Here is a 24,216-nt window from a genome sequence, read left to right on the forward strand (position 1 = left end):
ACTTAATTTTAATGCTCAATGAGCGCCGAGATCAAATCAACGATTTCCGTTATACTGATTTTGAACTCGACCAACATAAAATTTTGCTGCTTCAATTTCAACTATGGAGTTAAGAGGATTTGAAACACTTTGTATGTCTACAAGTGACAAAAATTTCAGGTCATGCCCGGATGTGTCATTGTCGTAGTTAAAATGGAAGGTGCCTCTTTCTTGTGCAAAACCGACGAAGTCGGAGAAATCTGCGTCAATTCCGGAGCTACCGGAACCCAATATTGGGGACTGCCCGGACTAAGCAACACCACGTTCAAAGTACAACCGCTGGGTACTGATGGGAAACCTGTATCAGAGGCTGAATACACGCGAAGTGGCCTGCTGGGTTTCCTCGGACCTGGTGGTTTGGTTTTTGTCTGCGGTTCCAGAGACGGTTTAATGACCGTAACTGGCAAGTTTTGTCCCCGTGCTGGAGAAGATCCTGTCAGTAATTAAGCAATTTTAGGGAGAAAACACAATGCAGATGATATAATTGCGACCGTATTGGCTGTGGAGCCCATGAAGTTCATTTACAGGGGGCGAATAGCTGTGTTCAGCACAAGAGTTTTGAGGGACGAGCGGATATGTGTAATAGCTGAGCAGAGGCCTGATTGCAGTGAAGAAGAGGTAGATTGAATTAATTTTCCCTAAACTTACTAAAAGATTATGTATGTAGTCATTCCAATGGATGTCGCGGGTACTCCAAGCAGTCGACTCCATACACCAAGTGGGAATCTACTGTTTGGCCCTGGTGCCCCCGAATTACCTTCCTAAGACTCCCTTGGGGGGCATTCACCTTTCCGAGACGAAGAGGCGGTTTTTGGAGGGAGCCCTACATCCCGCCAACGTTTTAATGTGTCCTCATACTTGTGTGACGAATTTGCCTAAGCCGAGAGAAGTGCATTCAGGTAAGATTCGTTCATTTGAATCATTCAATCATCTATTCATATTACAAAATTTCTAACAAGATAAATAATTAGGAATACCTATTATTGTTCGTTCAAAGAAGTATTGTTAAGAAGTAAATCTTACAGTGTGTCCAAGATAGAAATGAACAGAGTAGGAATTTTAATATCAGTCATCAGGGATTCAATATAGGCGTTGTGGTCAGGAAACGTTTACAAGGCAATGTGTAAAAAAATTATACAGGGTGTTCCAAAAAGTTATACAAAAATTGGTCACCGCAATGTTCCCTATAATCTCCTTAAGTTTGGCACATCTTTTTTGGAACAACCTGTAGTAAGGTCATTTTTAGTGTAGAAAAATTGAGGAATTTTCTCTTAACAATTTATCTACTAATCTTTGATATATTACCATTTCACTAACAAGACACATCTCTGGTGTTGGTTCTTGACTGCAAGCGATTGTCCTCTCTATCATTTAACTATACTAACCCTCATCGATCACGGATCAGCTTCTGCTTTGAGTGACGTCGCGTCCTTCTGTGCGTTTCAGCAAGCGACTGTGTTTCAGACGTGGGCCCCGCGAGCGTAATCGTGGGCAATCTGGTCCAGGGCAATCGCCTCGCCAGCGCCCAAGGCAGAGAAGTCGGGGGATTGGTCGAGGAAGATAATGAATCATCCAAAAAGGTAACTAACTACTAAATTAATTAGTCAAACTCCAAGCTAAAGAGTTGTAATGTTTCAGCAACAAATGATAGCAGAGATTCTACGATGGCGTGCCCAAAGCACCTCAGACCACGTTCTCTTCACTCTGTTGAACAGCAAAGGGGCGGTTGCCAAAGCCCTGTCTTGTTCCGAGTTGCATAAAAAGGCGGAAAGGATAGGGAATCTGCTGGTAGAAAAGGGGCGCATAAAACCGGGCGACCACGTAGCACTAATCTTTCCTCCAGGGCTCGATCTGATTTGCGCCTTTTATGGATGTTTGTATGTAGGGGCGGTAAGGGAAAATGTTAATTTTCCTTTCTCTGAAAAATTGCCAAGGTGTGCAATTTAGGTGCCTGTGACGATACGACCTCCGCACCCGCAAAATCTCCAAACTACACTTCCAACGGTCAGAATGATCGTGGACGTGTCTAAGTCGGTACTGGTACTCTCAACTCAGGCTGTGATCAAACTGCTTCGTTCGAAAGAAGCGAGCAATGTAGTCGATATTAAGGCTTGGCCCATCATCCTGGACACGGACGATATGCCCAAGAAGAAATTACCCGTAGTTTATAGGTGAATATGGAATAAAGAATGTCTGAAGGAAAAGCTTCAGGAGTTCCCCATTTGAGTAGGATGTTCAACATCAATTTCTGACTAACACTTTCTTTATATTTCAGGGCACCTACCGCTGAAATGTTAGCATACCTTGACTTTAGTGTCTCGACAACTGGGATGCTCGCCGGAATTAAAATGTCCCATGCTGCAGTTACGAATTTGTGTAAAAGCATGAAACTCGCCTGCGAGCTCTATCCTAGTCGGCACATAGCTTTATGTCTGGACCCTTACTGCGGTTTAGGGTTCGCTTTGTGGTACGTAAAATCGTATCTTCGATGAGCACATTAGATGCTTTACCTTTAAATTTCCAACCACATGAAATAACTACAAGTTGATCTCTTATAACGAATTGTTTCGATGTTTATTTCAGGTGTCTGAGTAGCATATACTCAGGTCACCATTCCATCTTAATCCCTCCTTCGGAGGTGGAAGTGAATCCATCTTTGTGGCTGACCGCGGTATCTCAATACAAAGTCCGAGACACTTTTTGCTCATACGGAGTAATGGAACTGTGCACTAAAGGATTAGGATCTTCGGTTACTCAACTGAAGACAAGAGGTGTTAATTTGGCTTGCGTTAGGACATGTGTAGTGGTGGGTGAAGAGAGGCCTAGGATTAATTTGACCAGTAGTTTTTCTAAGCTCTTTAGTGCTCTAGGTAAGTTCAAATAGCTATTTATGTAGCCAGTTAGAAAAAGCGTAATTTTGTGTTACGAATGGGATTCTGTAGGACGAGCGGAGCGAAGACCTGCAAGATGACATGAGTTACATAATATAGCATTTTCTAACAAGTTTCTCAAAAAACAAACCCGTTTAGGACCTACATTTATATAATTATCCTCACGTTGGATCATATACTTAATTCACACACTGTATTTTTACAAGCATTTCTCCTTACAGGATTAAGTCCAAGGGCAGTGTCGACTTCCTTCGGGTGTCGAGTAAACGTGGCGATATGTCTTCAAGGTGCTTCAAGTCCCGAACCGTCAACCGTTTATGTGGATCTAAGAGCATTGAGGAACGACAGAGTTAGTTTAGTAGAGCGCGGCAGTCCTCACAGTTTGTGCCTAATGGAAAGCGGAAAATTATTGCCCGGAGTAAAAGTGATTATTGCCAATCCAGAATCCAAAGGTAAGTTGTTATAAAATTCGTTCAAGTATTATTTTTTCACTGCTCAAAACGCCGATCATAAAACTCACCAAAGACTTTAAGGTTTAGTTTTTGCCCAGTCTTTACAAATCACTCCGTGTAACAAGTTTTGTTTTGGTATTTTAGGACAATGCGGAGATTCACATCTGGGCGAAATTTGGGTGCAAAGCGGCCACAACGCGAGTGGCTATTTCACCATTTACGGAGATGAGTCTGAGTACGGGGACCATTTCAACGCAAGACTAGTCACGGGGAATACTGGAGAGGTGTATGCCCGAACCGGATATTTAGGATTTTTAAGGAGGACTGAGGGAGTAGAAAGGTAAACCTATTGAAACATATATAATAAAACAATCATAGACTTACGGATTACTTTCGTTTGAAGCTCTGCCGAAGAAACCATCTTGAACCAAAGCGACAATGAATCAGTGGGATCTTCACACCACTTGGTGCCTACTGATTCTCCTGAATTGCACGACGCAGTTTTTGTCGTGGGAGCGCTGGACGAGACCATTATGTTACGGGGAATGCGCTACCATCCTATAGATATCGAGAATTCGGTTCTGAGGTGTCATAAAAAGATAGCCGAATGGTACACCACAAAATAACCATATCAAACAATCAATCCCTGAATAAATCATTATTTTTAGCGCTGTCTTTACATGGACAAACCTCCTGGTGGTCGTGGTAGAACTAGACGGTAATGAAAGCGAAGCTCTGGACTTGGTACCACTCGTCACCAACACGGTTTTAGAGGAACATCACCTTATAGTAGGCGTGGTAGTGGTGGTAGACCCTGGAGTGGTGCCCATCAATTCTAGGGGCGAGAAACAGAGGATGCACTTGAGGGATGGCTTTTTGGCCGACCAATTAGACCCCATCTACGTTGCGTACAACATGTAAACACTTTTTTCCTTGTGACAGAAACTGCCCTTAGCTAGTTGTAAGCCAGGAAATTAGCTTTTTTGATACCAAAAAAGTATTAATGAATATGTTACATTACGGCACAATTTTCGTATTAATCCATGAAATAGAGGAGAGATTCTTAGGTAGTGTTTGTATCGGACGTGTATTGTTTTATACCTAAATATCTGCCATAATTAACGTGATTTCTTAGCATTAGGTAAGATATATTTATTTGACTTTACAGGCAATGAACGACATGAATGTTTCAACATCTACCAAAATCGCTATGCTCAGTCTTTGTCCGAATTTGGCTCAAGCATACACAGGGAGATTGAAAAAAACTATTCAAAGCTACTCCCTGTAGATATCACGTTTAGAACTTTGAGGTGATACTTCTCCTTTCCGAATTCTTAGTAGTCCCGGAAGTGTCATCTCAATCTGTAGTGTCGTCCGCGACATGTAGATGTACCATATTTAAGGCCAGAAAGGGGCCTCTTTGTATAGTTTTTATGTAATGTTTAGACGGAGTTGTACAGTCTTTTGGAATACCTTTCATTGTCGCACGTCAGCTACTGTGCAATACATGTTAAGTTTCGCGGCATTTAACACCCCCCTTTATAGACTTTGACCTAGCCGTAGGGACCAAATGATTAAACACAAGAAAATCGGGTCCCGGTATTTGGGGATTTTTTAGTGTCGCCTCTTAAAATTGACGTTTATTCTAGTCCAGCATCTCCTGAATTTATTGGCTGCTATTACTATTCCTAACAGGTCGTGTAGAGTAAGCAACTAAAGGCTCAATTAGTCGAAATGTTCAATAGACCGGTTAGATCGAAGGCCCTCTTTGGAGTCCAAGAATATCCGTGAACTGTTCCTTCGTGAGAGCGTCATCTAACTAATTTCTAGATTCTAAAGAGGGTTTTCCTACATTTATGATAATTAAAATGAATTTAATCTTGTATTCATTGTTCTTTAATATTCAATATTGAGGTGTGTTTGCAGTTGGCATAAAGATTTTTTTTTAGTTGCGCTCTCGTTATGCACAAAACACTTTTCCGAGTACGACAATAGTTTAAAATAATTTTAATTTTGTAAATATTAGTTAAATTAATGTAGCGACATTAGGACTTTTTATTAGTAAGATATATTTGATTATTTTCTGTTAAAACGATATGATAAATTATCTTCTACGTACATTGTGAACACGTTGCAAATAATAAATGTATCTTTATACATACATTTTTAGTGACTTTTACGAGAAAGTAATTGCGATTTTTGCGCTTTTTCTATCTACACTCTACGAGAACTATATTGTAAGTACATGGCATGAAATAGTAGATACGTTACGATAGAGCGCCAATCAACCGAAAGTGCTGCAAAGCTGGTTCAATTAAGTACAGAAAACTGCGGTTGCGAGAAAAGAATCTGCACACCATCCGCAGTTTCCTTATCTAGATTTCATACACGGTGTCCCTGAAATGACTGTACAACGCTTGACTAAAAATTTCAGAACCAAATATAAGATGTTCTAAACAAACTTGCAAATATCCAAAGTTGCTTCGTTTTGACACTACAAGGCGGCAAAGTTCTCGAATTAATATTGTTTTTACGAAATAATTGTTAAACGCTTTATCGGTTTTCACTAATTTTGGAACTAAAAGTTATTACTTAAGTTGGCGTGTTTTGACGGGAGCGGAATCTTTTTTAATACGTGGAAATATTAAAAATTGCGCGTGGTTTGTTTATTAAAAAGTTTATATTTTTGTTATCCCCTATAGGAATGACTACAATTTTTTTCTCTGCCACAAGTTGATTTTATTCTGAACCTTTTTTTGTTTCTTGTAAAATTTGCGCCAGGCATATAGCTTCACAAAAAAGTATTTATGACACCTTGCAATTCATCATTGCTGTTTAGTTAGAACGAAAATGTGAAAAAAGTTTTAATTCTAAATAACTACCAACTTAATTTCATTCATATCATAAATGTTCAAAATGTTAACCATTTTCCTAAATACACAAATAAATTCGTTTCAAAAAATTAATCTGTACCTTGGGCTTATTTTTAAAATAATGTGCAGCGTTGAAAATTCTTTGCAGTAATTCAGCTTCCGTAGCCATGGGGGAAACATACACTTTTAATTTAAGCTCCCTTAGCTCCCTATAGGAAAAAGTATAGAGGCGTTAAATCGAATTATTTTGCTAGCCAATTTACTGGTGTACCATTGTCTCTTTCGATCCGTTAGTTAGAATATGTTTCGTTTAAAAATTTACGAATATTTTCACTAAAGTGGGGTGACGCCCTGTCGTACATAAACCACATTCATCACGAACCTGTAATGGAAGATTCTCCAATATACAGGGTGTACCATTTAAAAAAATTGCAAGTTTCTTTCGTCACAACTTTATTATGCGCCATCCTGTATATTTTATGATTCCTTCAATTTGAACCCTCAACACAACTTGACATGGTTTTATCAAAACCTTTTTTTTTTATTATTACAAGGTTGTGAGATAATTGTTGTAAACCCTATCGTAGGACACCTTTTATATATACATCGAAAACTAAATTACTAAAAGAAAAAATAAAATTTGTATGAGTTTTACGAGTTGCGATACGAGCGATTCAGTGAATCTGCACAGCCTGCTCAACAGATTGATATGTAAATACTAAGTAAGACTGATCTTACCAATTGAACCAGCCCCTCCGCATTTCGTACCATATGATGCGAAAGAGAGAAATCTCTCTGTACGTCCTTTTTTCGAAATGGCCAGTCAGTCTTATGCGTGCTGTATACTCCGACGAAATAAAAATACATTTCCTATTGCAAAGAGAACTTAATAAAAAAAAGTCAAAGGTTTTCCGAAAACAATATTAATTTCGAATTTCATAGCTAGAAGCATCGTGTCGCGATCCTGCAGTGGCAGCTCTTCCTTCATCAAATTGCCTATAATTTGTACTTTTAATTAATAGCATATTTCGGATTTATACAGGTAACTATTTCAATATTTGCAATAAATGTATAATCATAATTCTACTTCTCGATTGACCTCCTGAAGGCTTTCTTCCCATTTATTTTTATATTGGGGATTACTGGGAACTCGATTAGGAATGGATTTTTTTGGAATCTTCTACTTGCATAGAAATTCTACCAATCAACTGGGATGACACCACATTTTTTTCTTAATTATCAGCATTTTTTGGCGTTGGCATCTTCGATTAACATTTTTTGGATTAAAAATATCCATTTTCCTAAATTGCCCTTTAGTACTCGTGAAAATTCGATGGTTTGGAATTCTGCGATTTAGATATTTGGTACGATAGGTTCTAATAGTCATATGTCCACTTTCCTCACAAAATTCATACACTAGCAGCATGTCAACCTTTTCAGTGATAGAATAATGTTCCATTTTAAAAGACCAAAAATTATTCAATGTACAATAAACTCAACTTCGATCAACAACAACCATAATAAACACTAACGGTATATCAGGTGCGCGGAATATTTATTTTATTATTGCGAAGGAAACGCAAAACACAATTTTTTTAACATTGTTTTCACAACAATGATCAATTGCAAGGTACTTTTTTTGTAGAAAAACTCAATGCCTGACGAAAATTTTACAAGAAACAAAAAAAGTTTCAAGTAGCTTGTGGCAGAGGAGAAAATTAAAGTCTTTCGTACAGGGGTTAACAAAAATACAAACTATGTGCCATTTTTAAAATTTCCAAGCATTAAAAAAAGGTCTCTCTCCCACCAAAACACACCAATTTATGTAGTAATTCTTAATTCCAAAATGAGTGAAAATCGACAAAGCTTTTAACAAATATTAAAAAAAAAACGATATTAATTTGAGAACTTTGACGCCCTGTAACTGCAAAACAACGCAACATTGGATATCGGTAAGTTTGCCTAGAACACCTTATATTTGGTTCAGGAATTTTCGGCCAAACGTTGTACAGTTATTTCAGAGACACCCTGTACATTTCAACAATCGCAAATAATGCTGTTCATTGTTCTTAATAGAAACTTGCACAAAATTTTCATATCAAAAAACCAGAGGAGTTATTACAATCTGTTTTGAGACCCGAGACTAGGTACGTTACGAGAAATGATACGAAGTCGAAGGACTGCCATACTGTCCAAGATTAGAATCTCATAGAGAAAAGTATAATTAAATTATTCTCTTCTCGATGCGTCAGTCATTAAGACTTTATTCTTAATAATTCTAATAATAAATAAGTCTATTTTGATAATAAATACAACAATAAAAAAATTACGACTTTACCCTTAAGCATTGAGCCAAAAAAATCTATTACTCTGTGCAGTCCATGGCAATTTTATTATTTTTTAATTACAGGGAATTTCATCACCCATGTCAACTAATTAGGATCGCTAAAAGCCTCGTTATAGTCCCTTATAAAAGTATGCAATCGCTCATCTGAAATAACACGAATTAACGAAATTAAATTCTTCCTATTATCCGCCTCTAAATACGGAATAATTAAAAATTACATATTCGAAACTATAACACTTACCGTTTTGCAAAATGGGCGAATACTTTGGATGATTTCGAAAGTAATACAGCACACTATGAAGAAGACTGATATCTCTAGAATTTTTAGCTGCAGTTAGAAACTTTCTTGGATTCGCTTCTTCTTTGGCCAATTTTAGTGCTGCCAAAATTTGATTCTCGCTCAGGAGCACCTTCAACATAATACAAAAGCTTCATTTTCAACTCTTCATTTTACAATAAAATACCTCTTGAATTTCTTCAGTAGCATATAATCGAGCCAACATGTCTAAGGCCATCTGCGTAGATGAAGGATGCATATTGCCCAAAGATAGCAATAACACTGCTAACGCTTTGGAATCTGAGATGACTCCATATTGAAGCATTTGTTGAAGGGCTGTGAATTTATTTTGACGGACCTATGGAAGGCATTTAGACTGAAGTACCCTCCAAAATATTTAGCGATTGTGTGGGTGGGCGATCAACTAGTTACAGTATGTGAGGTGATTAAAAAAAAGTGGGTACACCTTGTTTTTTAGTTTTATCGTATGCGTGTACCCATAATTTTATGTCACCTGCTATGCGCTGGAAAAAAATAATACTCTATTCTTAACTTACCAATGTGCTTACTAACAAACGATTCAAATTAAACTGAGCTGGAATTCCATATTCTGCGAGCGAACTAAAATAAGACATCAGCACTCTCTCAATCTTCTTTAAGTCATTTTCTGGAGTAATATTTTGTAAAATCTCATCAAACATTGTATTCTGATCTATCAAAACTCTAGGCATTGGAGTACTACTGGAATTAGCTTGTCCAGCATTGGGTGGTGACCCCGATCGAGTTTGCAATTCATTCTCTACCCAGTCACGATATATTAAGTTTATGTGATTAAATGATTCAAGAAGTTTATCCAAATCCGGATTTTCTTTATTGACTTCCTCCAACAACAGCTGAAAAACCACATTACAAACAAACATTTATTATAGTACTCTCCTCACTTTTAATAAGACAGGTTTCCCATCAGTCCTTTTTAAGACTACTTGAGTACATACAGCAAGATCCTTAATATGATTGCACAAATCATGCAAACACAATTTTATATGCCACAAACATCCCAATTTGGCATCAATTACTATGTTGGGTTGGAATACAACCCAATTTGGAGAATCTATAGTTTATTAAGAAAAAATTGCCAAAATAAAATACAACAAAATGGAGGATACAGAGTTCACAAGAATGAGTCTGAGGCTCTACCAAACCCGGAAGAGAAATGCTAGCAGGTTTAATTGATTTAGTAGGTGCCACTGTATTGTGGTACTTTACAATACCATCACTCTCCCCTGGCAAAGCAATGTCAAATATTTGTGAGCTTCTAGAAGCCTGAAAATTGCTTTCACATATCACAAACTCATCTCAAAAATATAGAAACACACTTGATGATGTACTAAAATCAGATCATCTACAACATTAATAGCAAATCTTCCAGACAGGCCCAATCTTAAAATGTGAGATTTAACAGGGGCCTGTCCAGGACCATTTAGCAGATGCACATGAACCTCTGCAGTGTGCAGCCCACTTTGATGCCTCAGTATCAAAATTCCTGGAGTTCCATAAAGGGTTGCTATAGTGACATCTCTTTCCAAAGCCATTCTACCTGGCTCAGCTAAGGATAATTGTTAACTATGAGATGGTTTGAGAAACATTTTATAATGATTTACTTTCAACTTTTGGTAATTTGTTCACAGATGCTTGTTTGATTATAACAGGTTGCAACTGAGAACCATGTGATGAGGCTAAAATTGCAATTTTGTTGCTGGGACACCATACAAACCACTGGACAGTCACTGAAGTTGTTTTTATATGCTTTAGTGATTTTTTGTCTGGTATTACAGTGTATAATTCAACTCCATGGTCAGTTATAATGGCTGAAATATATTGCAGCTGATTGTTAAGGTTTTGATTTTTGTAAACATTACCATGATTATTTCAATAATAAAGTAGTTAAATCTCTTCAAAAAGTATACCTAATTCATTGATATTTGACCAAACAAATCCTATAATATATGAATTTTTCTTGCAGCCTATTGAATACTCAGAATCCAGGGTCTCGTTATTAAAATTCATAAGTTCTATTGCATGATTGGCTCTTTGTACAGCTAAAGTCTTGTAATCCAAAGAGAATTTGATGGATAAAACTGTGCCTTTATCCTCCATTCGGAAGTTCAATGGTTTCAATTCCTTTGGACTCTAAAAAGAAATACATGTGCAACTCCTGTGAAACTATAAATGTTTTATGTCCACTGTTGTGCTTGTAATTCAATTTAACATTCATTTTATTTAGGTCTTGATCAGGACACAAAATTGGAAGTAAGCAAGAAAATAAAAACTTTTTAGATTGTATACCTTCACAACAACACCCATCACACCTCCAGATCTCACAGTGAAAACATCTTTGTTGGAATCATCATAAAATACGTTTGTAAGCTGGTTTACTGGCTCAAACCGAATTGGATCTTTTGATAACTCTAAATAAGAGTCTGGTCTTAAAATTGGGGCTGATCCTGGGTCCATTCTGTATTCTCTCCTTACAATAATTTATTTTTATCAATAAAGAGGTTGTGGTGGATTCAAGAATGAATTTAACTCCTGTGCCCTTCTTGCAATATAACATTACTTCTGATTCTCAAAAGTGCTGTTATGTTGTAGAACTCGGAATTTTTCTTGAATCATACTTCTTTTTGAAGAAAAATTAGAGAGAAAAATTGCCAGATACATAAAAACTGTACAAATACCACAGCTATTTTGAAATCTGAAGAGTCAAGAATAAACAAACAGCCACAAAAAAAGAGATAAATAAATAAATATCTAACGTTTATAGGTTAAATTTCTAACCTCTCAAATTTTGACATTGATAGATGATTTAATGTAGATGTTTTTAATATTATTCTAGTGTAGCTAAAACAGTAGATTGATATATTTTTTCCTTATATGAGTAAACAATGTATACTATCAAACACTATTTTTCTTATATGTATAGAAATATAATTAAAATTTGGGATGCACATTTCACATGAGAGTTCACATAACTAGCACGTAAACTAAATTTCAAAATTACAAGGACGTAAAGAAGAAAAGAGAAAATCTGAATCTTTAATCTCTGGAATGAGTGTTGCTGTACAATTAAAAATGGATCGATTAAAGCTTTTTTTTAAATTTTCCTATTCAAATCTAGACGAACAATGCATTACAGATGTTTTACCTATTTTTTTAAATATTATGACATTGACGTTGTCACGGTGACAGATCAAAGTTAAATATCAGATTTTTTATAGACGAGTTTAATAAATGGGAAATAAAATACTCCCACAAATTGCCGAAAAATCCTGTTTCTTCAGTAATTTTTACGTACATTTCATAAATTATCAAAAATCTGAATGCCGGTAATAGTCCCAATTGTGTAAGATCATTCAAATATGACTTCAGGGAGTGAAGAATTAACCGTGGAAGATTCGGACGAGTCCTTACTCGATCTGAGAGAGGTTTGTTTACATTTTCTATACTGCACAATTTACCGCCCATTAATTAATAATTATTACCAATATTATTAAACTATCCCTTTAATAATTCGTGTCTATACTGTAGTATTTAAGATTTAATTGTCATTTGAAGCACTTGATATATCCAGTAACATCTAAAGTTGATTATGTTGGTTTTCAATTGGCCTTTCTTAACTGGTCAATAAGTTTTTAACCAATAACCAATAACATTCAATCATTAAAAAAAAAGAAGGTTTACCCATTTCACTTACATATTGCTTAAGGCATTATTGCTCAATAACTTCAACTCTATGTATATATCAAATAGAAAGTTATTTTTTGCTAGAATTAGTTAAGTGCTAAAAATTCCAAACTTAAATATGCATTGAGCCATTTCTTCCAGATCAATGACTTGGATTTTGACATACCTGAGGTGGCTCCACCAACCCTCGAAAGGGTGTTATGGGACATGGAGTCTGAGGAGGGCAGTGACACGACTTCCTTACATTCTTTCCAAAGCATGACAGCTAGATTCAGGTCTATGATGTCTCATTGCATATTACAAGGTGTTTCTACACAAATTTCATCAGCAGCTGTAAATACCACAAGTAATTCTATTTACAAAATTAAATATTAGTTAAAATTGCAGGATAGGGTAAAGGCTGGTCTACCAACAGTGATTTCAAACAGTCTAAAATATGTAGCTGTAGGCACATCTCATGGGTACATTCTGTGTTTTGATTCACAGCAGAATTTATGTTGGTGCTACCATGATATTACTCTTATTGATCAAGGTGCAATTTCTGCTTTAGCTTTTAATTTGGAGAGTACTAGAATTCTTGCAGGGTGAGCCCTAATGTTTAACCTAAAGTGTTAATAAATTGCAATTGAATTTTAGTTACGAAAGAGGATATGTAATAATGATAGATTCAAAAAATGGTGATATAGTCAGGAAAATGCCAGATGCCCATGCCCCACAAACAGCAGTGTTACACTTGAGGTTTACTTTCATGAGTAATTTGGCTCTTTGTGGGGATTCTTCTGGATGTGTTTTTACTCTGGGATTTAATAGAAGATTAGGGGTAAGTTTCATTACAGCAAAATCCTGAGGAGACAGTAAAATTACTGGTTAAACTTTAGGTTAGATCTTGGGATTCTAAATGTCTGTTTTCGGGTGCTAGAGGAGAGGTTTGTGTGTTTGAACCTCTAGTGCAGGGCCATGACATTAGTTTTCTAAGCAAACATGTGTTAGTTGCAATGGCGACCTTGTCAAAGGTAAACAAACTAAAAGCTCAAAACATCAAATGAAAATGAGATTTTAGATAATAGTAATATCAGTACGTCCCCGCCTTAAAGTTCATTTCAATCAGCAATTACCAAAGATATCCACTTCTCTTCCTTTGATCTCATGGCAATTGGTTTCTATCGGTAAGACTTTCCAGCCAGTTCTGGCCTGGGCTAGAGGCAATTATCTGCATTATGCTAGGTATTTTTTTCAATTTTACCAAGTGTAAAATCAGCTATTGTGATGGTTTGTTCCAGGTTAATCACCAATTTTAGCACAAGTAGCAATAACAGAATCAGACTGATGCCTTTAAGGAACGTACAGTTGCCTTATACTTTAACAGCCTTACATTGGTTGGGTAATTTTATTAACTCCTACCTAAAGCTTGTCTTAAATTAAAGCTTTCACTTTTTATAGGTACTAGACATTTAGCCCTTTTAGACACTAGTGAGAACTTGCATTTAATAGAAGTAAGAACGCAGAGAGAGCTGGAGCTGCTAGAGCTTTCATCTGCAGGGTTGGTTTATGGCTCCGCTCATTTTAAAGCTCTGGCCGTGGGCGGAGGGGTGAGTGAGGCGTTTGCGCTCGCTGGTGAACGCGCTTGCTACAATAGTTTGAGCAGCAGGGGTACTCAATTGTTGGTACTTGGTATGTATCAGTTACTAAAAAAAGAATGCCATGGTGCATTGATTTATTTCCAGGCACTAAAGCTGTTCATATGGTGAAGCTTCGCTCTTGGCCAGAGAGAATAATCTTTCTAAGTGACCAAGGTATATCAATCATCTTTGAAACATTATTAGTTTTATTTTTAAAATGGACTTTAGGTAGGTGGTCTGAAGCTCTGAATTTAGCAGCCGAGGAAGGTTTAAATAAAGAAAGTTTCACAATGGAGTTATTAAATCGATATCTAGAGAATTTAAATCAAAAAACTGTGGATAAAGACAGTCTTACTGCAGCTGTAGGATGTTGTGTTAAATTAAATAAAATGTGAGCCACGGGAAGCAATGTTTATAAGTTTCAATTAAAATAAGCATTTTAGAGATATTCTTTGCAATGAGCTTCTAGAAGCCGTGAGCACTGACCAAAACAATTTAGAATGGTATTACACATTGCTTGCTGATCACATATGCAATGGAGCCCTACGATTTGTCTCACCCTCCGTTTGCCAAGTATTAGTGGCCTATTTGGAGCCAAAAGATGCTCAGCTGCTTGAGAACATCGTACTTTCGTTAGATATAGGTAATATAATTTAACACTGAAAAACTGGACTAATTTTCTTTGATAATTTTAGAGTGTTTAGACTTGCATCAAGTGTTGAAAGTGTGTAAAAGACTGAAATTGTACAACGCATGGATTCATATCACCACGAAAACTTTGAGAGATTACTCGTCCCCTTTAATAGAATTTTTGTCGGATTTAACACCAAGCAATAACAGGTCAGTGTTTGTGCGTTTTCAACAAGGCATTGGAATAAATTTAGCCGTACATTGTATGGCAAATTGAAAAATGTTTAAAAACTGTTTGCCACACTTAGCGATTTCTTTAAAATTAGTGGCAGTCGGGTTCTTTTAGACTGGGTAACACGTTGCTAGTATACGTGTCTTCATGCTTGGCAGGCTTAGGTTATCCTTCAGGAAATATCCCTGAAAACGATATTCCCAGGGTGAAATACGACGTTTTAAGGTGTCTGGAAACTGTACATTCCGTTAATGGCAAGTCTGACGAAGGGAGTTATCCATATTTAAGGGCGCTTTTAAGGTAAGGATTTTGGCCATTATCAAAAACTCTCAACATCCTCAAGTATCCCAAAAATAAAATACTTCCTAATACGTGTTTATATCATATATCTCCTAAAATAAGGTATACTTGGAATGTTGGAGACCCACTAATATATACCACCTTGCCCTGTTTCAAAGCTAAAAGGCATGCAGCTGAAAAAAACGAATAATTTTTTGGACGACTAATATTCTAGGTATAACACCCGAGAATGCCTAAACGTAGTAAAACTTGCGTTCACCGAGGCTGAGTTTTCAGGGGAAATGGGTCTATTACAGAGGCAAAGACTGATACACATTTTAATGCAAATAGTTTCACCGCCCGAATTTTCTGTAAATCTCAAATACCCTGTATCTTCCCTATTAATTCACCTTTAACAATTATTACAGGACAGTCAAGTACTCAGCTTGGCTTGTTTCATATCGCGCCTAATAGTCAACGACAGCCTTTCAATCGATGAATCTTTATTAAATTCAGTTATCCAGTCACTTACCAATTTGAAAGTCAATTCTCTAAGCATTCGCGATCATTCCGAGAAAGAACAGGCGTGGCTCGACATGCTGCAAGCAAGAAAACTTCGACATTTCGACCCGAAAAAGCTACTGAACATGGCTTTAGCCTCGCGCTGCTACAGAGTCGCCGAGCACTTGTACGAGTCCCAAGGAGAGTACGGTAACATTTTGCAGTGCTATTTAAAAGATCCCGTAAGAGTAGGCGATGTTTTCAACTACATCTTGACTTACATGGAAACGCCTGAGCGATGCGTTAAAGAACAATTTCTGGAACACTTCAAAAAGTTAATTGCCATAAACTGTGAAAGAACGACGGAAATTGTCATCGAACACTTTCCCAGTTATGTGGAATCGTTGACTGAAGTGCTGAGCTGCGATGAAGAATTGCAATTCGAATTTTTGAGTGAACTGGTTTCTAGTGATTTGAAATTGTCACATCGGACTACGGAATTGTTTCTGGAACAATTGTGCGTTAGGGATTCAAGTAAAGTTTGTGATTTTGTGCAGTCATGCGTCTGCAGAAACGAGGAAGCTCTGGAAATTACAAGAAAACATGGGGTAGGTAAGCGATTTCTGTTGAAATTATGCGTAAAACGTTGAAGTTTCAAGACAGCTATTAGATAATGGATAGCCATATTCGTAGTTCCGTAGTAAGTATCTGTAGGTAGTAAGGCAAAATCAAAATTATCATAAAAATGAAAATTAACAAAACTAGAGTGGTTGGAACTATTGTCAACGGAATTGCGAATCGGGCTTAACAAGATTAAAATCGGTTAATTAGCTCTAACCTGTAGGTTCACCAAGCCAGCGCCTTGCTCTTAGAGCAGTCAGGTGAATGGAAGGAGGCTTTAGATCTGCTGTTGGCGAAGGATCTTATAGATGAAGCAGTTGCACTCTGTGTTCGTGGAGCTGAACACCTCGATCCGGAAGGTGCTCAACAGTTGTGGCTCACGTTATTACAAAGCAAGGTAAGTAAATGATATAATTAAATATGTTCATAATGAATTCGTATCGAGTATCCATAGAATTGTGACATTTAGTTCTTTACCTATTTTGAAAACGAATTTTCTTTACTCTTAAAAACTGTTTAGCTGATTTAAACTGTAGGAAGTAAACACCTAAAATGATACGCATATAATTATTGTCTGGTACACAGACCTTTACTAAAAGATATGCATGGGGGCGACCTGAACACAATATAAACAGTATGTTCATTTTATTGGTTTTAATACCATAATTGACACTTTTGATTTGTTTTATTTCCCCATTATAGAGAAGCGTCAAAAAGACAACCCTGAGACAATTGTTGCATGCGGCAGCCCCGCATGTCCCACCCGACCAACTTCTAGATCTCGTATCTAACGCCAACTACGGAGAAGTGAAAACATTACTACAGGGAATACTCAGCGATTATAAGAGCGATATTGATGTTTTGAAATCTAGTCTGAAGGTCCTGGACAAGGATTTACATTATTGTAAGTGTCTAAAATTTGATGAATTTTCAAAATACAGCACAATTTAATTATTTATTTCCACTAGCTTTAGCCAAAAGTCTTCACCAAAATGGCAAAGCGATATCAGTTACCAAACTTACATGCAGGCTTTGTCAAAAACCCTTTACCCACCTAAAAGAAACTGAATCGAATTGTGAAATTTGTGTTTGGGGCTGCGGCCACTGTTTTCACAATCACTGCCTGAGAGCCAGCGAATCCAGTGGGGCGTGTCCAGTGTGTCGTAAAACGGGCAAATTACTGCCCAAAGTCAAAAAAGTGATCGAAAAGGGTCCGTACCGTGGAAATAGCGTACTGCGGCCGGATCTAGAAGGGCACTTTTAATTCGCTAGTCTATTGTTAGGAATATGAGATAGATGTATTTATTTATTTTTGTTGTAAAGTAATAATTATTGTTAACGTTAGAAGAATGTTTAAGCGGTCATTTACCAGGTAGGTCCAGAAATTTATAAGCAAAAACAAATTTTTTAGGTGTTTTTAACATAAACGGAAGGTCTTCTCTATATTTCCTATATATTTCTGTATGACTTCATAGTCACAAGCAGCAATTTCCTTCTAAAGCACGCATTAAACGTTTTGCTTCTAGTTGATTAAATTATTCAATTAGCGATTATAGCCTTTGCAAAATTAGGAGTCATATTTCTACTAGTTCAATATTTAGTTAAAATTATTATCAACTCAAATTTTTGTTTGCAAATAAGGGTTTATGTTGTTTCTTTGTGCTAGTTGTGAATATTCATATTAGATTTGTTCCAACAAACTGATTCCGTACCACTAGAAATATGCCCAGTATTCCAGTTCGGACTCCTTGGACATATTGCTGATGGTCCAAAACCATTTTTTCTTGCTTGTGCACGAAAGCTAAAAAAACTTCACCTTTTGAGCAATAAAACTTCATTTAGAGCTTTTTACCTCATCTTACCAAGGCATTATTTTCTTTTAAACCAGTAAAAAACGAATTCCCACGTAAGCCGATATAAATGAATGTATTATTATTAAATGAACCTTATTATAAGTTGAATAATTGTGATATTAATATTTGTATTATTTGTACAAAAATTAAAGGATATCAATCGAAGTTATTAGTGGAAACAAATCTATAATTTATTGAAAATAAATTAAGAAAACACAGTTGAATATTGTGCGAGTTTTAATTCAAATACAAATGTAACTTTAGCATGCTAATAATCATATTTACAGTTAATTTAAATCACAAAAACAAAAAAATTATTACATTAGTCAATAATTTACTATTTACTATTACAACAGAGCATTTTCCAGTGAGAAGGGAACATACAATGAGGGGAAGAGATAAAAGTGTTAAAATTTGTCCTAATACATTGTATTTTAAGTCGATCTAATTTTTGATTAAATACAGAAAATATTCATTATCATATCATTGCTTAGAAACACTGAACATTTTTGATGGCAGAAATATTCCCTCAAATTACAGTGTCTTCAAAGTCGAGGCCTTAAAGTTAACAACTTGTAGAATTCAAAAAAGTAAGCTATTTTATCAAATATAAACTGGAAAATATATGCAAGCTTTATCTCCGTTTATCTATTTCTGAAAGTTTTATATTCATTCTTTATTTTGCAACATTTATGTAATTTTTTTAGGAAAGTTTTTAAAGAATAACGATTTGTTACCATAAATAAAATGTCACCTTTTACAACGCACTGTATGTGTGCAAGTTTATATTTATCTTTTTCTTTTGCAAATGAGTTGTTGTTTGTGAAGTGCTCGACTCTAACCGTTAAAAGTTCTGAAATATTCGTAAAGTGTGTGGTGACACACCTCTTTCTTCTCACAAAGTATAAACCTTTTAGCACAGTTATCTCTTGTGCCGTCTCCTCAAGTGCTAAGTGATTTCTTGCTGTCTTGTACGCATTGTACTACGAAGCCACATTTCAGCGTGAAATATAAGCATGATGGAGAGCCCCTCTATGGGTTCCCAGTCCAATGTCAAATTGTGAACATTTTAACTGTTTAATAATAAGTGCATAAGCGTACTTAAGATTTACAAATCATTTTCAAGTCACTATACGTATTATCTATAACTATTTAAAAAAATTCAAATAGTTGCTGACTTTAGGACTACTATCAATTTAAAAAATACAACACAGGTAAAAACGTCGGTTTTTGTGTAACCGTAAAAAAATTTAAAATTGTAAATTTGAGGCCACGGCGCCCGGTTGTACTTCACAGATTGTCCGTTTTTGGAGCTCCACTGTTTGACAATAAATTCATAACAACCTCTGCAGAGTAGAAAAAATAATTAATAACTTGGTTTGCTAATTTACTGCAAACGACTTCTTGGTTAGAACCTATAAAAGGTTCCAACTGTGAAGCCGGAGTCTTATCGTGGATAGAGAACAAAACTGTTTAAAAAAATTGTTTAGCAGGACGATCCTACATCTCATAATAATTCTGTGAATTGTAGAATGGATCTTAACACAATATAATTTATTAGTTAACAAACATAAACAGTATAGGAATCTAAAAAGGGGGTATGTATCTGAATTGGATGAATATGTAAGTTTTATTTAGGATTTACTCTTCATGAACTGTAAGAATATTTATGGCTCCATATCTCTTTAAGGTAACCGATAACCCAATACTGGGGATCGAAAAACGGACGCCTTGTGTTACAGCTGTAATTTTAATGATTATTGTATAACTGGAGTCTACTAATGAGTTGACATTAAGGTATCTAAAATCATTTCCTAAAAGTGTTTTTCTTACAATACAATTTTTGGCAGTACGTTGATAATATCATGTGTTTTCCATCAATAACATCTGAAGTTTTAGACGTCCGTAAAGTTTGATAAAGTTGATTTTACCCTAAAAAAAAAAACAAAAAAAGATTGTATTTACGTTTTTTATTATAACAGTCTTAATCATGGGTGGTAATTTTTTTATTTATTATTACTCTTTATTTTAATGAAGGAAGAATTGTTTATTTATTTGCCCACAAGTCGCAATTTGCACATATCCCAAGAGTGAATTCATCAAACTTACCATATTACCATGTCTTAACTTCTGTACAAATCACTTCGTTATAAAATAAACGTTACTTAATATTTCTAAAAACAAGCACTTACCACCACCCTTACCTATTAAATAATATCGTGTCGGAGGTCCCCATGAGCTGCTGTAGTATATTGACCACGCCCAATTCCCTTAATTTCAATTGCCGTTCAGTGGCTCCAGGCTCACCCTTTCTTGATAAATTTCCAATGCAAAAAACCGCCGATTCCTGCAAAACACTCTAAATTTTACTGGAGCAACTAGTCCAAGATAATGAATTTAATGTTCTACACTTGCAGTAATGACAAAATATTGAAAAAATACCTGCAAGCATGGAGCTGAGTGAGTCATATAGTCAATTAATTTACTGAGTATGTCTTTATTGGACATTATGCTGTCCTTCGTCCGCTCCCCATCGGCTATATTAGAAAGAATTAAGAGAGCTTGTTCTTTGACCTAAAAAAAATGAAATCATCTATAAAAATACCATTTTAAAGCAAAATATGTACTTCAGGCGAATGTGTCCCATCTAAAACCACCATGACACCTTGAATTACTTGTGTCCCGTGTAGCGCCATCATCGTATCGGTGTGAGATCGTGGAGATACAAGGTTTCTTAAAAGGCCTAGAGTTTTCATTAAAACGCCCGGATCTGAGTCTGCCAATAGTCTAATTAAGCAAATACGTTTAAACTCCATTACATAGTAATGAATTTTTATGCAACCTGAATATCTGGTCTGTACCCAAGGTGGTTAAAATTTGACTTTTCACTCGCTGTTCTGCCTGAAAGGCCAAATTCATTAAAGCCCACACGCCGTTCAGGCGCAAGGCCGGGTGAGGTGAGTTAGTAAGATTGACTAGAAGTTGAATTGCTCCTAAAACACAAAATTGCCAAGTTGATTTCAATTTCAAGGAAATACTTGAATGAAGGAAACAAGTTCAAACCTTGTTGGATGATGGGTTCCTTAGCAGGTGAAAACTCAAGTAATAAGTTGCAAAGAGTTGATGATGCTGCGAGTAACAATTCAGGACTGGGATCGTCTGAAAAAATCTAATCTTGAGCCAAAGCTTTGAATAAAGAATAGCCTGAATAAAATGATATTTCTTTGGTTAAATCATCTATCAAATAGTCATAATATAGCTATTAATTAAAAATAGATACATATCAATCATTTGGAAATATAAAGAGCAAATTTTAAACTTACTTTAAACAAAGATTTTTGGTAATTTTACAATTCAAAATATTGCATGACACCGGTACTTTACCTAATAATAGTGACATCAGGGGTCGCCATACTGAATGATCTTGGAACGTAGTTCTCAATTGCTGAACCGACCTACTCAATGAATGCAGACATCGAACAGAAGCTAAGTTTATTTCCTTATTGCTGTCAGTCAACCCTTCCACCACTTGCTCCATTAAACATTTTGTATCTATAATGCGCTTTCTGATGTCCTCATCATTTGCACCCAATGATGCAAAGGCCCTAAACATCTTTTATACTACCTCAATGTATTTTATAATAATACTAAATTTACCTGAATGCAGCTGTTCTAGCCGCAACGCTTGAACACGCCAACAAATCCACTAACGCGCCTACTAACTGATTGCTTATGGCAGCAATTTGCTGCAAATTGCTGTCCACCTCTGTTAAATAGGCCAAAGTTTCTGCAGCTACTGATCTCTGTGCTTCTGGGTGCTCAACCTGTAGAATACAAACTTAGCAAGATCCATTACATGAACAATTAGGGACTTCTTACTTGGCAAAGCCTCACCAAACAGGGCAAAGTTTTATAGGTAATTATAGGATCAAATGCAGAGATTGCTCCTGCTCTGTGCAGGTTCGTCAAGCATCTGAAATTGCAGACACATTGGTATGAAGGGACAGAGAAATAAAAAGTAGTTACATATTAACAAAATTTAAATTGCCACTTTGTAATTTACAAGAAACCAAGGGCAAGTGTGAGTGAACACAGAATAAGATACAATTTTGAAACTCACCTAGCAGCCTCTAATTGCATCTCAATTGGTTTATCTCTTGAAATCATAACTGAAAGATAGGTGATAATTTTAATATCTCGGTATGAGGTTGAACCAATTTCTTGAGCTACTGTAGTATTATTGAAACAGAGAGATGCAAGACATGTAGCCGCTGGTATCCTTACTGAAGGATTCTCTACTGATAGCAGCGAAGCTAACCAAATAAAAAAAATACATTTTTGTAATTAATATTATGTTATTAGTGTAGTAAGTATGCAATACAATAATACACTGTTACAACTCACCTAGCAAGGTCGGGACACCTATTAAACATAGGTTATTCTGTTCCTTAGTAGTCTTGCATGCTGATGTTAAAATTGTGGCCACACATGACTGTCGTAACAAAGATTCTGATGGACTTGCTATAAATTTCAGTAAAAATCTGTTCAACCATGACACTATAATAAAAAGTTACCCAAAAGAAGCAACTTCTGTGTATCCTTTATATCAAATTTGGAATTGATTGGGTGATGTTCTTGATTAGCCAAAGTTCTCAAACAACAAAGACAAGCATCTATTAACTTTGGTTCATCCTCATTAAGTACTTCCAACAGGGTTTGCACTATGCTTGAGTTGATTAACAACTCTACATGATCATCTGTTCCTTTTGCTAATGAACCTATATGGAAAAGAAATTAGGATTCTCAGACTATACTTTTGAAGCCTCACCTATGGTAACTGTTGCTTCTATTCGTACATCAGTTTTTGTATTCTTTTCCTTTAGTAGATAGATCAGTCTAGGAACTATGCCCTGTGCAATAACACTTTGCTTCTGTCGATTTGACCCGATCACAGAATTTTTAATACATATAATGGAAGTTAGGCATTTACTGGCATCCTGGGAATACAAATCGTCAATGTAGGAGCGGGAGCTTTCTACCGTCTGGAAATAATAATTATTTGATTGTTGTGTGGTGGTTTTGTAACAAAAATATAAGAATTGAGGTTAGCCAAAAATTAAACTTACCATGAAAGCGGTAAACGGTTGCATGTTGTATAGCATGAATAAGCAAATAGCCTGTTCTAAAATTATACAAAGTTACGCAGTAAAGGTACTCGATTTTGACTAATTTTAAGGATTACGCTCAAATTATAATTTTGTTAATGCGTAAATTAGCGGTATTTTACGAGAATTTCCGCCGAATTCGAAACGTCGCTTCGCTCTTTACTTTATTCCCTTCACCCTCCTAACGACAGGCTTACTTCATTTGTCATTTCAATTTCACACATCACGATTCTTCAGTATTTTCTATTTTACTACAATTTATTATGTCGAAGTAATAAATGTGACAGCGCCGGAGTTAAAGCAATAGTCGGCCATCTTGTGCATTTCCCCCTTTTCCATACTTTCCCACAACCGTTCATTTAAAGCCACAGAATATATATAGGACTTCGCAGTTGGGTCATTCTCGAGTTATAAATCGGATTTATGAAAATTCGATTTAAAAAAAAATTTATTGTCTATTCCCAAGCGAAAGCTAAATTACAACTGCCACTACTACTAAACAAATTTGAACGAACTAAACTTCTATCAAGGATGAATGCGGGTTCCCAGGAAAATGCATGGTAGCAGTTTTATGGGAACTGCTGCTTTGAGACAAATCTTGGAATTAATTTGTGGAATGTGATTACACTGCATTTGCCTGAGAATGTAACTCTCGTTCTTTTTTTATGACGCGCGTATAAAGTGAGATAAAAATGT

The 24,216-nt window shown here is 36.0% G+C and overlaps 4 protein-coding genes across 6 annotated transcripts in view; 2 read left to right on the plus strand and 2 right to left on the minus strand.

Annotated features, from left to right (window-relative positions):
- Positions 1-5,543, plus strand: part of DIP2 (disco-interacting protein 2) — a 110,637-nt gene extending 105,094 nt beyond the window's left edge. The window contains exons 19-30 of the mRNA XM_066404141.1: positions 160-446; positions 501-657; positions 707-938; positions 1,486-1,619; positions 1,678-1,929; positions 1,987-2,210; positions 2,315-2,506; positions 2,623-2,909; positions 3,152-3,382; positions 3,527-3,722; positions 3,786-3,992; positions 4,051-5,543. Coding sequence (XP_066260238.1) covers positions 160-446; positions 501-657; positions 707-938; positions 1,486-1,619; positions 1,678-1,929; positions 1,987-2,210; positions 2,315-2,506; positions 2,623-2,909; positions 3,152-3,382; positions 3,527-3,722; positions 3,786-3,992; positions 4,051-4,303 — 2,652 coding nt within the window. The 3' untranslated portion in view covers positions 4,304-5,543. The remainder of the gene's footprint in view (positions 1-159; positions 447-500; positions 658-706; positions 939-1,485; positions 1,620-1,677; positions 1,930-1,986; positions 2,211-2,314; positions 2,507-2,622; positions 2,910-3,151; positions 3,383-3,526; positions 3,723-3,785; positions 3,993-4,050) is intronic.
- A 3,033-nt stretch (positions 5,544-8,576) lies between these two features.
- On the minus strand, positions 8,577-11,595 carry Bulli (regulator of MON1-CCZ1 complex protein bulli). The gene is made up of 10 exons (XM_066404134.1): positions 11,226-11,595; positions 10,847-11,069; positions 10,541-10,747; positions 10,256-10,485; positions 10,046-10,202; positions 9,821-9,990; positions 9,437-9,772; positions 9,067-9,237; positions 8,844-9,012; positions 8,577-8,746 (listed from the first exon to the last, which is right to left on the minus strand). The coding sequence occupies exons 1-10, from the start codon at positions 11,391-11,393 to the stop codon at positions 8,688-8,690; spliced, it is 1,890 nt and encodes a 629-aa protein (XP_066260231.1). The 5' UTR covers positions 11,394-11,595; the 3' UTR covers positions 8,577-8,687.
- A 555-nt stretch (positions 11,596-12,150) lies between these two features.
- On the plus strand, positions 12,151-18,579 carry Vps8 (vacuolar protein sorting 8). Of its 2 annotated transcripts, XM_066404146.1 has the most exons (18): positions 12,156-12,361; positions 12,762-12,953; positions 13,008-13,204; positions 13,257-13,440; positions 13,499-13,633; positions 13,681-13,844; positions 13,901-14,001; positions 14,061-14,291; positions 14,345-14,413; positions 14,468-14,630; positions 14,683-14,882; positions 14,935-15,079; positions 15,216-15,401; positions 15,616-15,751; positions 15,809-16,489; positions 16,726-16,899; positions 17,205-17,406; positions 17,471-18,579. In XM_066404146.1, exons 1-18 carry the CDS (start codon positions 12,296-12,298, stop codon positions 17,764-17,766), a joined length of 3,522 nt encoding a protein of 1,173 aa, XP_066260243.1. In that variant the 5' UTR covers positions 12,156-12,295; the 3' UTR covers positions 17,767-18,579. The 2 variants fall into 2 exon arrangements, with proteins under 2 accessions (XP_066260244.1, XP_066260243.1); XM_066404147.1 differs by lacking the exons at positions 17,205-17,406; positions 17,471-18,579 and having other exon boundaries at positions 12,151-12,361; positions 15,809-16,493; positions 16,726-16,893.
- LOC136418182 (armadillo repeat-containing protein 8-like) lies at positions 18,575-23,718 on the minus strand. Of its 2 annotated transcripts, none has more exons than XM_066404159.1 (14): positions 23,482-23,718; positions 23,184-23,397; positions 22,930-23,133; positions 22,760-22,876; positions 22,476-22,668; positions 22,235-22,328; positions 22,013-22,179; positions 21,740-21,960; positions 21,419-21,514; positions 21,198-21,348; positions 20,983-21,142; positions 20,798-20,929; positions 20,560-20,714; positions 18,575-20,287 (listed from the first exon to the last, which is right to left on the minus strand). In XM_066404159.1, exons 1-14 carry the CDS (start codon positions 23,515-23,517, stop codon positions 20,251-20,253), a joined length of 1,977 nt encoding a protein of 658 aa, XP_066260256.1. In that variant the 5' UTR covers positions 23,518-23,718; the 3' UTR covers positions 18,575-20,250. The 2 variants fall into 2 exon arrangements, with proteins under 2 accessions (XP_066260256.1, XP_066260257.1); XM_066404160.1 differs by having other exon boundaries at positions 20,560-20,702; positions 23,482-23,716.
- Positions 23,719-24,216: the final 498 nt, after the last annotated feature.

The sequence above is a fragment of the Euwallacea similis genome, chromosome 33 (assembly GCF_039881205.1).
Source record: "Euwallacea similis isolate ESF13 chromosome 33, ESF131.1, whole genome shotgun sequence".
Lineage (NCBI taxonomy): Eukaryota > Metazoa > Arthropoda > Insecta > Coleoptera > Curculionidae > Euwallacea > Euwallacea similis.

Excerpts from the sequence above, each read along its gene's own strand:
- LOC136418182 (XM_066404159.1), bottom strand. The coding sequence starts at position 23,517 with ATGCTATACAACATGCAACCGTTTACCGCTTTCATG. Across the intron at positions 23,134-23,183 it reads AGAAGCAACAGTTACCATAG|GTTCATTAGCAAAAGGAACA; the intron begins GTGAGGCTTCAA and ends TTTTCCATATAG. Across the intron at positions 22,180-22,234 it reads GTTTGGTGAGGCTTTGCCAA|GTTGAGCACCCAGAAGCACA; the intron begins GTAAGAAGTCCC and ends TGTATTCTACAG.
- Vps8 (XM_066404146.1), top strand. The coding sequence starts at position 12,296 with ATGACTTCAGGGAGTGAAGAATTAACCGTGGAAGATTCGGACGAGTCC. Across the intron at positions 14,631-14,682 it reads TGTGTTAAATTAAATAAAAT|AGATATTCTTTGCAATGAGC; the intron begins GTGAGCCACGGG and ends TAAGCATTTTAG. Across the intron at positions 17,407-17,470 it reads GGACAAGGATTTACATTATT|CTTTAGCCAAAAGTCTTCAC; the intron begins GTAAGTGTCTAA and ends TATTTCCACTAG.
- Bulli (XM_066404134.1), bottom strand. The coding sequence starts at position 11,393 with ATGGACCCAGGATCAGCCCCAATTTTAAGACCAGACTCTTATTTAGAG. Across the intron at positions 10,486-10,540 it reads CAAATTACCAAAAGTTGAAA|CTGAGCCAGGTAGAATGGCT; the intron begins GTAAATCATTAT and ends AATTATCCTTAG. Across the intron at positions 9,991-10,045 it reads GACTCATTCTTGTGAACTCT|ATTCTCCAAATTGGGTTGTA; the intron begins GTATCCTCCATT and ends AATAAACTATAG.